At 35.1% G+C, this 15,951-nt stretch overlaps 2 protein-coding genes across 2 annotated transcripts; one reads left to right on the forward strand and one right to left on the reverse strand.

The window, feature by feature from the left end:
- The first annotated feature begins 507 nt into the window (after positions 1 to 507).
- LOC111482239 (calcium-transporting ATPase 4, plasma membrane-type-like) lies at positions 508 to 11,353 on the forward strand. Its single transcript, XM_023127931.1, has 7 exons — positions 508 to 993; positions 4,570 to 4,624; positions 4,716 to 6,658; positions 6,747 to 6,905; positions 10,153 to 10,324; positions 10,408 to 10,706; positions 10,811 to 11,353. The coding sequence occupies exons 1-7, from the start codon at positions 817 to 819 to the stop codon at positions 11,108 to 11,110; spliced, it is 3,105 nt and encodes a 1,034-aa protein (XP_022983699.1). The 5' UTR covers positions 508 to 816; the 3' UTR covers positions 11,111 to 11,353.
- A 714-nt stretch (positions 11,354 to 12,067) lies between these two features.
- LOC111482332 (UDP-URONIC ACID TRANSPORTER 1) lies at positions 12,068 to 15,346 on the reverse strand. Its single transcript, XM_023128069.1, has 4 exons — positions 14,494 to 15,346; positions 13,758 to 13,861; positions 13,148 to 13,376; positions 12,068 to 12,494 (listed from the first exon to the last, which is right to left on the reverse strand). The coding sequence occupies exons 1-4, from the start codon at positions 14,935 to 14,937 to the stop codon at positions 12,348 to 12,350; spliced, it is 924 nt and encodes a 307-aa protein (XP_022983837.1). The 5' UTR covers positions 14,938 to 15,346; the 3' UTR covers positions 12,068 to 12,347.
- Positions 15,347 to 15,951: the final 605 nt, after the last annotated feature.

Below are 15,951 nucleotides of genomic sequence, written 5' to 3' on the forward strand. Positions count from 1 at the left end.
CACTTTATAATTATTTAGATACAATCTTATATAAAATATATTAAAAATTTACAAATCAATAATTATTCAAGAAAAAAACAAATTCAATAAAAAACAACAAACGAAAATTAGAACGCAAGCGTGAGTCTTCTTCTACCGGCCAAAATACCACTCTGGCAAACCTATTATATATAAGATTTATTAATATATTTTATATATTTAAATTTGGCTCGGGAGGGTTTTACCCACGAACCTGAAACCGAACCGATTCAATTCGGGTTCAGAAAAATGAACCCAACCCTACCCGAAATTCTAATCCAACCCAACCCAACCCAGTTCGGATTGGGTTGATCTGGGTTGTCGGGTTGAATGTACACACCTAATGAAAGGTTATATTATGTGGCGTTACTTTTTTATTTTATTTTATATGCCAATTCATACTAAATTAAATTCCAATTAAAAAAGAATTATAAAAAAATTTCTATTTATGATTATTTTTATTTACAATTTGTATAAAAAGGGAGAAACAATCGACCGAAAAATAGAGCGCACACATCCAGAAGCATTTTGCGAGAGGCTAGCGCATTCGCTTGTATCCACTCATTCCCGTTCAGTCCACTTCCAGTAATTTGGGCAACTCGGGGTACCAGGCTGCTTTGGAAGAGCCTTTCCGTCTTGTCTAATAAAAGCCTCTTTCCTTTTTCAACTTTGATTCTGATCTGCTCGGAACAAGGCCGATTAAAGCGAGGGACACGGCTTTCCGCCGGTTGAAAACTAAAATAAGAGAATATTTCCTTTTCCTGTTCTCTGTTTAGATCTTATCAACAGCGAGTTTCAATGAGTATAGAGAAGTTTCTGAAGGACTTTGAAGTTGAGCCGAAACGTCCTTCTGCGGAAGCTTTGAGGAGATGGAGATCTGCCGTCTCTATCGTCAAAAATCGACGCCGGAGGTTCCGAAATACTGCAGATCTCGACAAACGCTCCGAAGCCGAGAAAAAGAAGCTCAAAATCCAGGTTCGATTTCCTAGTCCTCTCTATTCTTAATCTATTCAAATCTCAGGTTTCATATTCATATTCCTGATTTCAATCTTCACAATGTGGATTTCTTTTATTCCTCTTTCTCGTCTGCTTGGCTGCCGACAAAATGTTAGAAGAGTAGACTAGTTTACACAGTGAACGACGCGAAATAGTTTCATTCAGGCAAACTCGAATAGGTTTTAGATATTTGAGTTTATTTTCCCTCGATTTCTTCCCTTACCTTTTGCCGCGAAGATAGGGTTTCTTGTCGGAATAGCTTTGAGAAACAGTGTTCACTTACCACCCATTAATGGTCATTGTGAATTTCCTAGTTGGAAAAATCTCGAATGCTATTGCGGATGCCAAATGGCAACGGCAAAATCTGGTGAAACCATAAATTTAATATTAAATATGAGATATGTATCCATTTAATCCATATAATTTTCAAAATGAAAATTGAAAACCCGTTCCTCATGAAAACCCGTTTCTCTAACAGTATTCCTAAGAAAATTATTTTTTGTTTAGTTTATTTTAAAATAAAATAAGTAAAAAATTATTTTGATTTTTAGAACAAATAGTTAGTTTTCTACCTTTTTTTTATTTTTATTTATTTAAATGGTTAATTCCTCATGAAAAATCATAATTTAAAGAGAAAATTTTTAAACTAACAGTAGAAACAAAATAATATTATCTAACTATTTGTATATTTTTCAAATGTTTAACTAGTTTAAAATATCAAATTATCTCTTTAAATAATAATAATAATAAGTGATGTCTACAATATTTTAAGTTTAGGTTAAATTTATTTTTTATCCATATACTTTTGATTTCCTTCTACTTTAAAATATTTAATTTCTTCTCAAAATTTATTTTTATTGAAATTGATACAATAATAATTTTTCCTTTAAAGAAAGAAACAATATAAATATTTTCCAAATTTTCTTTTTAAAAAAATCATCAATAAATTAACCTGAAAATTTATTAAACTTAAATACCTGGAGATATTTTAACTTTAAATTTAATATTTAAAAAAATATTCAACCAGTAACGGCCTTTTGTCTGCTTATAAAAAGCTTGGCCTTTTCAATTGGACGTTCATGTGGGTCATGTGCCCATATTTGTATCGTTGACCAATTGGTGTCAATTTGGCCAATTAGATCGTGATGCACAATAAGGAAACTTTTCTGGCGATTCAACTAATTTTCTTTTTATTTATTTAATCTTTTATTCAACCTTTTTCTTAGAAAGCCGTCGGCCAGTAGAATAATACTTTTTGGAAAGATAGGTAATAATCTATAGAATAATGCCTTTTATAAAGCTGTAATAAGTGAGATACTTTATTTATTATTATTATTTTTTTAAAATTTAATTTTTAAAGAAAAAGATGCTTCAACGAATTTTACGCCGGCGGAAATAGTTTTAGAGGGAGTATTTTATTTTTATTTTTATTTCCTCAGAGAATAAACCTTATGTAAGATGCGAATTTATAGATTTATTAAAATCAAACGGTTTATAAGGTTGGAGATCCGGTTTTCTTGGTCATATTTAAAAAATATATTTTATTACCCTTTGAATTCTTTAACTGAAATTCCGTCGAAGTTTCAGAAATAGCTTTAGAAATAAGAAATATAATGGAAGAGGGAGAAAATTGAAATGGTTTTTAATTGTCAACCATGGGAAATTCTACACCTATGAAAATATGAACTATTCTTCCTGCTGCTTTTGTTTTATTTAGTGTGAAAATATGATGAAGGCAAGAATATTATACTTTAGAATAGGGATAGAGTTGAGGAAGTCAAGCTTGTGTAGCATCTAAGAATTGCTGAGGTGGAATTGTGTTGTAAAACTTATTTAGTGCAAATGGAGGGAGTAGATAGGATGGAGTTAATAAAAAATACTGGAGCAATGAATATTGGGAGATGGGGATAGGAGGAAGAAAGTCAAGTTAAGTGCAGAAGGGTAGTTGGGTGCCCACTTTATTTGACATGAGTGCGTGCAAGGACGCGTCAGAGAGAAATTTCTTGGAAGTTTCGTGAGACAATGAAGGATAGGATTTGTGGACGGTTTTGAGTGTGGACCAACGATAATTGATTCCTTGTTCTATTTTTTTTTTTTTTTCGTCATTGAAAAGTTTATGAATATTTTTTATTCATTTTCTAAATATGATTAAGGTTCTGTAGATGTTCTAATAAGACTACTTTTGAAGTTTTTTAAAAAATTAAAAGGAGTATTTGAAGTTTTTAAAAATGTTTTAAAGGTATTAATGAAACTTTTGAAAACTGTAAAGTACCCTTTTCTTTTAAAAATTTAAGGTATTTTTAAAAAGTTTTAATAGTTTTGATATGATAATCCTTGCCGCCGAGTTGAATTTGAGAACTCTTGTAGCTTTGGATATGCAAATCCCTAGATGCTAAAACCTAAGTGGATTTCATTCTTTATATTGCAACTCTCCAGAATTTAATTTAACAATTTTATTGAAGTATTAAGACCTTTAGATCTAAATATATCCAAGAACCTTGAAAGATAAGAAATCACCCAAGAAAAAATAAGATGGAATGTCTCAAGACAAGAGAATTTATTCGTAATTTGAATCACTTTCCAAGGAAGATTGATCAATTAAGCTTGAATGATTCTAAGCATGCAACCAAGACTATGTGAAATTGCAAACTTAGCCCTAGCTAAAGGAAAACACAAACACAAACACTCTTTTTGCTCCAATTTCTAAGTCTACTTTACAAAGTTAACATACATTATTTTATATAGCCTCAAAATAAAACCATTTACCTTTGCTAACACATTTATAACTTTCATACATTATGACTATAATTAGCCTCTATATAAATGTAATCTGAAAGTAAATGAAAAGTCTTAAAATAAATGAATGAAACACTAACTCTAAATTATCATCCACCCAAAATGAAACTCATTTCCTTCTCATTCTCTCTTTATTCTTTCCTTTCTTTTCCTTTTCTCTTCCTTCTTCCTTCTCTTTTCCCACTTTTGATTTTAAGGGGAGGTCCTCCAGGTTATAGATCAGAATTATACGTGGATAAAATTTTGACATAGACATTGATAGAGTAGAATGTAAACGTCAAAATTATGGAGAAGGGATAACAGCCTCTTTAGCATGCCATTTGGATTTTGTTTTATATATTTTAGATCTGTTGAATGAATCAGACTTGGCTAATTGTTTGTCTGTTAAAACATATTTAAAACTTATTTAGTATTTCATATTCTAAACTCATTTCATTTTTATTTAATTGAAATGTATACTATAAATTATATAATAATGTTAAATAACAATTTAAAATTTAAAATTCTCTAATTTTCTAATATTTCTAGATTATGCCTTGGAAACTAGTTTAGTTCTTATTTATTTTTCATTATTGATTGAGTAAATATTGGTTAAAAATACTTTTGGTCTTTAATCTTTTAACTTTCATCATAATAACAGTCTAGCTCTACACTTTAGTTTGTAACAATTTAGCCATGCATTCTAAATTTTGTAATAATTTAGTTTGAAAATTTTACTATGTAACTATTTAATCTATATACTTTTTTTCTTTTTACCAGGAAAAAATTCGAGTTGCTCTTTATGTTCAGAAGGCAGCATTACAATTTATTGATGGTAATGGCCTATGCTTACTTTCAATCCTTTGATGTTATATCACAAAACAAAGTTTTTATCCCTTTATTTACGTACATCATACTCTGTGCAGCCGTAAATCGGGATGAGTACCATGTGTCAGATGAGGCTAGGAATGCTGGCTATAATATTCATCCGGATGAGCTTGCATCCATAGTCCGTAGCCATGATTATAAGGCATTGAAATTCCATGGTGGTGTTGAAGGACTTTCAAGGAAAGTTTCTGTCGCACTAGATGCAGGTGTTAGTGAAAAGGATGTATCCAAGAGACAAGAGATTTATGGTTATAATCGTTACACAGAGAAGCCTTCCAGATCCTTTTTGGTGTTTCTATGGGAAGCATTACATGACGTGACATTAATCATCCTAATATTCTGTGCGCTAATTTCTCTAGGCGTTGGGATTGCCACTGAAGGATGGCCGAAGGGGACCTATGATGGTTTAGGAATTCTACTCAGTATACTATTGGTCGTCTTGGTTACTTCTATTAGTGATTACAGGCAGTCTTTGCAATTCAAGGATCTTGACCGGGAAAAGCAAAAAATTGATGTTGATGTCACTAGGGATGGGCTGAGGAAAAAAGTTTCCATTTATGACCTGGTTGTTGGAGATATTGTTCATCTATCCATTGGAAATCAGGTTCCTGCTGATGGAGTTTTCATATCAGGATACAGTCTGTTAATTGATGAATCCAGTTTATCTGGTGAGAGTGAACCAGTGAACATAGGTGTGGAAAAACCGTTTCTTCTTTCAGGAACCAAAGTGCAAGATGGATCTGGAAAGATGTTGGTAACAACAGTTGGCATGAAAACTGAATGGGGAAAACTAATGGAAACTCTCAGCGAGGGAGGAGAAGATGAGACTCCACTGCAGGTGAAGCTGAATGGTGTAGCAACTCTTATTGGTAAAATTGGGTTGACTTTTGCTGTATTGACATTCCTGGTGATGACAGGAAGGTTTCTCGTTGAAAAAGCTGCTCAACATCAATTTACGAAATGGACTTCAAGTGATGCACTAAAACTCTTAGATTTCTTTGCCATTGCAGTTACAATAATAGTTGTCGCAGTTCCTGAAGGTTTACCACTGGCAGTGACGTTGAGCCTTGCCTTTGCTATGAAGAAACTGATGACCGAAAGAGCACTAGTTAGGCACCTGTCTGCATGTGAAACGATGGGTTCGGCCAGTTGCATTTGCACAGATAAGACAGGGACGTTAACCACAAACCACATGATAGTTAGCCGTGCATGGGTTTGTGAACATTTTATGGAGAATAAAGACCATGGGAGTGTAGACAAATTGAAATCAGAGATCTCTGAAAACGTTTTAGGCATACTTTTGCAGTCCATATTTCAAAATACTAGCTGCGAAGTGACTAAAGATAAAGACGGGCAGAACTCGATCGTTGGTGGAACACCAACGGAATCAGCACTATTAGAGTTTGGCATCCATTTGGGTGGGGATTTTCATTCCCAACGTACAGAATATAATATACTTAAGGTTGAGCCTTTCAATTCTGTTAGGAAGAAGATGTCTGTACTTGTAGCACTTCCTAATGGTGGTGGGGTTAGAGCTTTTGTCAAAGGTGCATCAGAAATTATACTAGGAATGTGTGACAAGTATATTGATTCCAATGGAGAATCTATTGATTTAACAGAGGAGACGGTAAAGAATGCTACAGACGTTATCAATAGTTTTGCCAATGAAGCTTTGAGGACACTTTGCTTGGCCTTCAAAGATTTAGGGGACCCCAGTGACAAATCTATTCCAGTTGATGGATATACATTAATTACAGTTGTTGGAATCAAGGATCCTGTACGCCCAGGGGTCAAGGAAGCTGTTAAAACTTGTTTAAAAGCTGGAATAACTGTGCGTATGGTTACTGGTGACAATATTAATACAGCGAAGGCCATTGCCAAAGAATGTGGTATACTTACACACGGTGGTTTAGCTATAGAAGGACCAGACTTCCGTAATTTATCTCCAGAACAGATGAAACAAGTTATACCAAAACTCCAGGTTAACTCTCTCAATCTTGAAATTAATTATATTTAATTTTCTTGTTGGAATATGGTGGCATATTTTATATAAATTGAGATGGATATAGGTGATGGCTCGGTCCTTGCCGCTGGACAAATACACATTGGTTAACAATTTGCGGAGTATGTTTGGTGAGGTCGTTGCAGTGACTGGAGATGGGACAAATGATGCTCCAGCTTTGCATGAGTCAGATATTGGACTAGCTATGGGCATTGCCGGGACTGAGGTCAGTACATCAGCTAAGTAAATAGTAATGGTATAATTACATGCAACTGGCTGGAGTATAGGGTTCTTTTTGTGCTTATAAATGAACTTATTTTTATTGTTTTTTAGATATTCTTTTCCTTTTCTGCCTCTGTTATATGTTTATTGTACTTGCTCAATTAATTTATGAGGTAGAAAGAATCAGAATGAACCATTAATTCCTTATACCATGCTCAGATTTTTTATGAATCAAATTAGTTCAACTTAGCAAACTGGTGAAAACGGAGTTTTATACTAGTTTACAACCGAAGAATTTTTACTTCAAAGTCATTGTATTAGAATCAAAGTTGATTGAACTCATACTGCAGTCTCTCTCCGGACTCCATCTAAATTTATTCTTTTAACTTGAACAGTGGCCATTTGTCTTTTATAACTCCTGATTTTTTCTATTCATGATATGTTAGGTGCTTGTGGGCATCACGAAAAAAAGTCACGTCAGACTAATATCATGAAATAATAAAATCAACTTCATCTGCATAGTTGCCTCAGCTGAAACACGAACTTAGGATAATATCTTTTATCATTCTATTTTCCTTTGCCGCATAGTTGCCTCAACTGCATCATGATAGACAATATTTCTATAAGGCTGCAAAAGAAAATTCTTGACCCTATGAGAACTCTAATTCTTTGAATCTACGGTATACATATATCAACATCTAAGGCACCTCAAAAGACTGAATATTTGCCTAAATTCTAATCTGTGCACAATGTATTACTTAAAACGATAACACATACTTTTCCAACAACCAACGTGTAAATGCTTTTGGTTGCTTGATTGCTTGTGCGTCTATCGGTTGTATTTTTCATACTTCTTTTTGCACAATTTTATTTTATTATAATTTTTTTTATAAAAGACAATTTCATTGATGATTACCATTTACAAAAGGGATGATATATCTATGATGATTACAAAAGACCTTTCCAATTCACAACTCACAACGAGGGAGGTATAACTGTAGGAAGTAAAAATATTAGACAGTACCAATATATAGCTTGGTAACTAACAACATTACACAATTTTTGTATATTGCAAAAAAGGATCTAGTAGCTCGGGATGAAGGCACAACATGTGTCTGTGTCTACAGTGACAACCTTTTAACTAGAGAAAAAGGTCCATGGAGATTCAGACAAGATCAAAACATCGCAAAGGTAAGCTCACAAGCTTACAGGTATAAACTAGGGCCTCCAACCCAATAAAAAGGACCGACAAGAACTATGAGTTCAATCAAATAGAACCCAGTCAGAGTGGTGCACAACATCTGAGTATTGGTAGTTGTTGCCCCCTGACGTGATAGTGCAATAGAAAATATCACTTTGGATATTCTTGATGAGTGATTGGGAGGGAAGGGAAGGTAAGCCATGAAGACATTGAACTCCTTTCAAATGTGGTATCTTGAAGCATTTCATGTCAGCTACCACACTCAATGTCTTGGATTATTACTGAGCCTTCGAGCATATCCATGAAAATGTTGGCTTCCATGATAAAGCTTTATGGGATGAGTGCACCCTGCTTAGACACAGTCAACAAAAAGATCGTACCTCGCCTTGACTTCAGCCTTGCACAATAAACAAAGGGAAGACATGGATATGCAAACACTTGTACAAGGTCAAGAGTCTCTCATGAATGGCCAACTAGCAGGTGAAGCCTGTACCAAGGCATCACTCAACGTAGAGTATCCCGTGCATTCGTGATAAGGAATTCACGTGAGTTCAAATAATCTTTCCCTCCAAGCTGTATAGAATATAGCATATCTCAAACATGAGGGAAGTGGATAGACTGTATGAACTTAGCTACTTTGGCTGTTGGGAAGTTGACAATATCATAGATAATCTTATCACAGTAGATCATATGTAAGTTCGCTCACAGTAGCAAAGAATCATGCTTAAACAAAACATTGCCCGACACTATTTGTAATGTACTTGATGTGGGGCCTGAACTATTTTGTAATGCTCTTCAAGATTTTTCTCCAGTGTCACGAGAGTCAAGCACCCAAGCCACCCGTAGGAGGAGTTTCATAATTGCTGCTTGGTTCCACAAAGCACTCTATTTGACATCTAGGCTGCCTTCTACAAAAGGAAAACAATTGTCTTCCCAAAAAGGTTTTGTACGTGCAAGGATTTTGTCCTCCCTTCCCATAAAAAGTTCCTAAGGAAACAATTCAATCATGTTGGTCACCTTAGTTGGCAGGATAAATGCATTGTACCAATACACATGGAAGCACATGAGCACTGAGCTGATTAGTTGGAGCATTAAAACAAAAGGAAGAGTGGGAAGCCCAAGTCCGTTTTGGGGTAATATGCGCTGGATTAAGGGGTTACAGTCCCTGGAAGACAATTTTAGATTAGGTGTAGGCCTAGGTTGATAGGAAGAGAGACCGGCTGTTAATTAACAGTTGATATCTGATCATCCACAGTATGTTGGTCTATCTTTCAGGGAAGAAAAAACTCTTGGATTGGTTAGTTGCTAACCCTGATAAGTTCTCAAAATGGTCCAAAGTAGATTTTATGAAGAAAAGTGATGAGGATCAGTAGCATAAAGAGATCATCAAGTCATCAATGAATTAAAGGTTGTTTGCTGGATCTTATCACACTTGGGATGAAATTTGGAACTACCTACATTAAATAGAATCCAAGACAGTATCACCATAATCCATGACAAAAGGATATGGGAAGATAGGGGCACCCTACCCCAGGCCCTTCCTACCTGGAAAAAAACCTATCTCCCACCATTAATCACGAAGGAGAACATTGAGGAGGTGATGCAGCATTTGATCTAGTTACGAAACCTCAGAGTTACTACCTAACTGCCAATGATAATATCCAAATGGATTGAGTCAGACGCCTTTTGAAGATTAACTTTTAATTGTACTCGTACAGCAAAAGGGCCGTCGTGCAAGTAATAACCACTCAAAATCTTATGACAGGGATGGAAACCAACAATGTTGCACCCTGTGACAAATGTCAGACTGGTTGGGGCTGATGAAGTGGGGAAGAACATTCCTTACACCTTTCACTGAAGATTGATTGATTCAATAACTAAACTTTTATTACCTTAATGATTCTAAATTGAATCACAACTACTAGTGATTGCTGATATGTTTATAATCATCAGGTGATTGATTGAAGAATTTTAACAAAGAGACATGATTATGTTTTTTAGTTTGAAGTTACCGTTTGGTTTATATTGTATTTTCTTGGATGACTTGCAGGTGGCCAAAGAAAATGCCGATGTTATCATAATGGATGACAATTTTTCAACCATTGTAAATGTTGCACGATGGGGACGTGCGGTGTATATTAACATACAAAAGTTTGTGCAGTTTCAGCTAACAGTTAACATTGTTGCTCTAGTGATCAATTTTGTTTCTGCTTGCCTCTCAGGTGAATTCATCAACGAAGTTGGTTTTTTATGCCAGACCAGTTGAAAAGGACTAAATTGTTGTTTCTTTCTACCCGACTTTCAGGATCTGCTCCTCTTACGGCTGTTCAGTTGCTTTGGGTGAACTTGATTATGGACACTCTTGGTGCCTTGGCCCTGGCCACAGAGCCTCCAAATGATGCACTCATGCAGAGACCTCCAATTCCCAAGGGGGTTAGCTTTATTACCAAAGCCATGTGGAGGAACATTGTTGGTCAGAGTATCTATCAACTTGCTGTTCTTGCAGTTCTTAATTTTAGGGGAAAGCAACTTCTTGGACTTAGTGGAGCCGATTCCACGAAAGAACTTAATACTTTGATATTTAACTCATTTGTGTTCTGCCAGGTATGAGTATGCCCAACACTGTCCATCGAAATTGTATTTAGCTCAACAATTCTCTTTTATTTTGGTACACTAATTTTACATCTTTGGATTGTTGCTGTTCACAGGTTTTCAACGAAATCAACAGCCGTGAGATAGAAAAGATCAACATATTCCGAGGGATGTTCAGCAGCTGGATATTTTTGGGAGTAATGGCATCCACAGTTGGGTTTCAAATAATCATTGTTGAACTTCTGGGTGCTTTTGCAAGCACTGTACCACTGAGCTGGGAACTGTGGGGACTGAGCGTTTTGATTGGATTTGTAAGCATGCCAGTCTCAGTTGTGTTGAAGTTCATCCCTGTTCGCAAGGAAACAGTCCATCATGATGGCTACGAACCACTCCCTTCTGGCCCAGAGCTGGCTTGAAATTCACACCTCTAAAACTACCAAGCAAGGGAATTTATATGTATTTGTTTTGGGGATGATAAAAGAATGGACTTCGTTTCAGCTGTGAGGTGCGTTCACAATTTTTTGTATCGTTCACAAAAGATCGGATTTTTTTTTTTTTTTCCGGTAAAAAATCAGTGGTCTTGTTAATTATTACAATTTCTCTCTTTCAGACTGCTGCATCTGAAGAAAGATTTAAGGAATTTCTTTCCCTTCTCTTTGTACTTTGTTTTTTCGTAGGTAGACCAACACGATTGCTGAAACGTCCCAAGCTTAGGATTTAGAATCAAGCTTCAAAATTTAGATTTAGCAATACGATCCCAATATGCTTTGACATAGCTTAGTCATATTACTTGTCTCGTTTAGAGTGAAAATGGTTCCCACGATCAATACAAGTTTTTATAACATGTTTTGTCTTTATTTGCATGTTTCTTCAAAAAAAAATACAAAAAAATCATCGAACATAAAATTACTCCAAATAAAAAATGTTCACGTTATTGGTATAGATAATAATTATGAATTCTTTTAAGTGATTTTGATTTATTAATGTATCCCTCTTCAATTTGGGTATATCACATGGCTATTAGTATTCGCCTATGTACCTAGACCCATGACTCAATAAGATTCAGAATTCAAATTCGATACATAGTATTAACATTCACGTGCATTCCCAATGACTTGCTCATGTCACTTGTTTTGAATAGCTTTGCGAGATTAGAGACGGCCCTTACATACTCACACAAATCCATCTTTAAACATGTTTGGTTCTCATTCAACAAGACCACCCAACATACTACTAAGCCAAACATATTTAAAAACATGTTAATAAGAACATTCCTTATAAAAATTCAAAAGCCACCAAATGGGATGATTTCCCTTTGACAGGAATTTAAGACATTAGAATTTAGATTAAAAAGAGAAGAGTAAACAACCCTCTACAGAGATCAATCAAAACTGAGCTATATATTCTTCTTGGCGAGATGATAAAAACTCAGCTGAATTGATAATGAACAAGGGGCAATATCTTCTAAAAAAAGGTAACATGGAACGTGGAATGTGGAACATAAACGAATCCAACAGAAAGAAATTATTACTCAACCGTCTTTCCTATGATTCTAATAAACAATCTCCAACTCTTAACCATATTTCTCTGATCGTCACAAAATAACAATGTGTCATCTTCATGATGATGATTCCATACCTTGGCTTCATTCGATCATCTATACCTCCGCTTGGTTTCTCCATATGCAATGACTCCAAGTACGGTAATCGTGTAACCACCAATTCCGATGACTGTGACGGGGTTTCTAAACAGAAGAATGGAGATAACAACAGCCACTGCTCCTTTTGCATTGCCCAAAACCTGATAAGAATGAACAGAAGCAAAACTTCACAGAGATTTCTCAACAGATTGCAGCAGTTAGAAACAAACAAATCTTGACAAGCAGTGCATAAACAATGTTTAAAACAAGATCCCTATATTGGAGGAAGCATTCTGTCTCAATATCAGTTACGGCAAATCCAAATAATTGTGTAAACCTGAGGCCCCACATTGAGCAACAATCCACTAACTCTGGCCTGGCCTAGCTCTTTGTGAGATCCCACGTCGGTTGGGGAGGAGAATGAAACATTCTTCATAAGAATGTGGAAACCTATTCCTAACATACGCGTTTTAAAAACCTTGAGGGGAAGTCCGAAAGGGAGAGCCCAAATAGGACAATATCTGCTTGCGGAGAAATATCATCTTTAACGATGCCCCAACTCTCAACTAGCATTGTCCCCGTCCTTCCATAAAACCACCTCCCTAATCTTCATGATAAAAGTTGTTTCTAACTTTCCTTTTTGATCGAAGTAAAAAAGAACATAGAACTTGAAAAAGTGGTACGATCAATCAAATCCAATAAATCTCTACACGGAATTCTGTAAGGACTAACATGAAAACTAAGTAATATGGGTTTATGGCAGTAATATACTAGAAACCTTTAACAAAAGAAGAGGATCAAGAAGATATCTTACTTGGAGTGTCAGTGCGCTGGTATGTTTAGTAACCAAGAAATTCAACAGGTTTGCTGAATAAGCCATAACTGAATTCAATAAAAGAAGAAGCCACATGAATCTATGGTCCCTTCCAAGTGCTATGGTAACATCCCAAACATTTGGTTCCATAATAAGTGCTACAGGCAACAAGGCTAGAACAGCAATCGGGGACATATATAGCAGCAAATTCATCGAGTTCAACTTTTCCCTGCCAACAATCAACAGACAGCAAGCATATGGTTTTGACACTGAAAAAGTAAAGTAACAGCTAGATGAACTGATGAAGTTCCTAAGAAACACGTAAACTACTTAAGGTAACATGATCGTCTACTATATCAGCTATCGCAACAGTGTTTCACATTTTCCAGTTCTTATTACTTATGAGTCAATTCCGTGCAAGCTTGAATCGTCCACATTAACACATCCCTCAAGAAAAATGTAACATCAATGTAATTTAATCATGAAACGTGGGAGAGTGATTCTTCAAAGAATCGTTAGATGGTATTTCTATGAAATTGAGGCAATAACTCGACAGTAGAAAATTTATTGAGAGGACAAAAGAAAGGCAATTTATGACAATTACAATTACCCTTCAGAAGATAATAGGATACCCTGAAGAACAGACTTGAATGCCCTTGCAGCAGTTGCACTTATGCACATAATAAATCCAAACAAATGAAAATCCGGTTCGCCCTGCCATCACCCTTAGAACGTCTTACAATTCCATAGAGAAAATAGAACAAAAATACATGATTATAGTATAAACACATTAAAAGAATCAATTTACATGTATGAACAAAGTTCTAAATGTAATGCTCTCAAATATGAACTACTACAGTCGAATAGGCAAAGGATTTGCCTCAGCAATCTGCTAATTTGAAAGCCAATCCTCTATTCTTGTCTCTAAATCCCATAAACTATCGCCCCTCAAACCGAAACAGGCTACATTTGTTTTACCATTGCGCTCGACACTATCACAGACTAGTAAACACTTGAGCCTGCCCTGATAAACGTGAACTTTGAGTTTTTGATCTGTTCATAATCAATAATTCATAAATGGCCTATTTGAATGTGGAAGACGATATCATATCTTGAACCAATCAATGAGTACTCATGGAATTTAAGATTTGGTTATAACCAAAATATATGAAGCTCTGCATCTAACATTCTTCCAGATCTGGCCTGCATTTACGCCACACGCCTAATGGTAAAGTTCTGCTGAATTCAAAGCTAATCCTAAGGAATCTTAATCTTTTTCTTGCGTTTATGCAATGAATAAAAGCAAAAGAGAATTAAAAAGTGATCGAAAATTAACTCAAACATACCCCACTGGCGATGACAACCCCCGCAACAACAGGGATAAGAGCAGCATAAGTGACCCAAGCCTCCCTCTTAAGCGTCATCAAATAGGCGAAGAGAGCAGTGAAGAACGGCGTTGTCGCACCGACCGCCTGATTGAAGGATACGGCAAGGTACCGAAGGGAAACATTACCACCGACGACGGAGCCACAAAAAACAAGGCTTAGCGTCGAGATTTTAAAGAATTGGGATCTGGATTTGAGCATCTGGAGCGGCACAACCTTGAAAACAACAATGGAGAAGTAGCTGAGAATCGCGCAGGCGGACATATGGCACATTGTGAGGAAGATTGGGAATCTGAAGCCATAATTGGATAGCAAAAATTTGTTCAGAAGAAGAACGCCAATGTTGGATGAATACCAAAAGATCACAAGAGACAACACGAATAGGGTTTGCTTATTGGTAGCCATCGTTTATCAATTTCTAATCTGATTCTCGATTTGTCGTTCAAAGGGTTTGTGGATTTGCAGGAGAAGCTCTCATCTGGGCTGCAATGGAATCGAATGCATTTCCCTTGTGGATCTCTCGGGGAGGAATTCAAAAGAAATGAAATCTCTAATCTCTACAGAATCGTTGCGAGCGAGAATTCGGGAAGTTTGCAGGCGATGGAGAGAAACAGAAAACAGAGAAAATTTTGTGTTCTTCGTCTATCCGACATGTGTCAAATTAGAATAAATAATGCAAAGAAATTCATCGTTCGATCCATGAACATGAAATCAAATGAAGTGTTTATATTATAATCAGCAAATGTGCTTAATTTTATCGTACCAATATCAATTCTTGTTTGTTCTTCCCATTAATTTCAAAATATTTATTGATCTGCCAAGAAAAGTAGCTCCATATTTCTGTCGGTGGAGAACAAGGCTTATATATATATATATATATGTATATTTTAATAATTTTATTTAAGTTAAACATCTAATCTAATCTTTTAGTTAAATTATATTTATTTTAATATAATTATATAATACCATAAATATACTTTTGTTTTTTTTTCAAAATTTTCTGCCATGTCAGAACTGTAAGATTTTATATATATATATATATTTTTTTTAATTTCAAAAGTTTTAGTATTATCTTATATTATATTATATATACAAAATTAATTTTTTTCCTTTTATTTCAAAAACAACAAAAATGCCACCAAATATTATACTTTTAAAACTTATTGCATTCGTTTATTATGTCAACTCAGCCGACACGTCATCAAGTCGGTCATCTGCTCAATTTTGTTTCAATTACTTTTTCTTTATTTTAATTCTAATTTGAGGGATTAAAAAAAAGATTGAATCATTATTTCCAAATTTATATTAAGACGTTTTATCACACTAAATTAATAGTAACTAGCAGTACAGTTGTTATTGATTAATTAAAATAAATAATTATTACATTCAATATTAATTTTTTTTTTTTTTTTTTTTTTT

This window comes from Cucurbita maxima, unplaced genomic scaffold, assembly GCF_002738345.1.
Source record: "Cucurbita maxima cultivar Rimu unplaced genomic scaffold, Cmax_1.0 Cma_Scf00007, whole genome shotgun sequence".
Taxonomy (NCBI): domain Eukaryota; kingdom Viridiplantae; phylum Streptophyta; class Magnoliopsida; order Cucurbitales; family Cucurbitaceae; genus Cucurbita; species Cucurbita maxima.

Excerpts from the sequence above, each read along its gene's own strand:
- LOC111482239 (XM_023127931.1), top strand. The coding sequence starts at position 817 with ATGAGTATAGAGAAGTTTCTGAAGGACTTTGAAGTTGAGCCGAAACGT. Across the intron at positions 4,625-4,715 it reads AGCATTACAATTTATTGATG|CCGTAAATCGGGATGAGTAC; the intron begins GTAATGGCCTAT and ends TACTCTGTGCAG. Across the intron at positions 6,906-10,152 it reads TGGGCATTGCCGGGACTGAG|GTGGCCAAAGAAAATGCCGA; the intron begins GTCAGTACATCA and ends GATGACTTGCAG.
- LOC111482332 (XM_023128069.1), bottom strand. The coding sequence starts at position 14,937 with ATGGCTACCAATAAGCAAACCCTATTCGTGTTGTCTCTTGTGATCTTT. Across the intron at positions 13,377-13,757 it reads ATCCTATTATCTTCTGAAGG|GGAAAAGTTGAACTCGATGA; the intron begins GTAATTGTAATT and ends GATTGTTGGCAG. Across the intron at positions 12,495-13,147 it reads CCAGCGCACTGACACTCCAA|GTTTTGGGCAATGCAAAAGG; the intron begins GTAAGATATCTT and ends CATTCTTATCAG.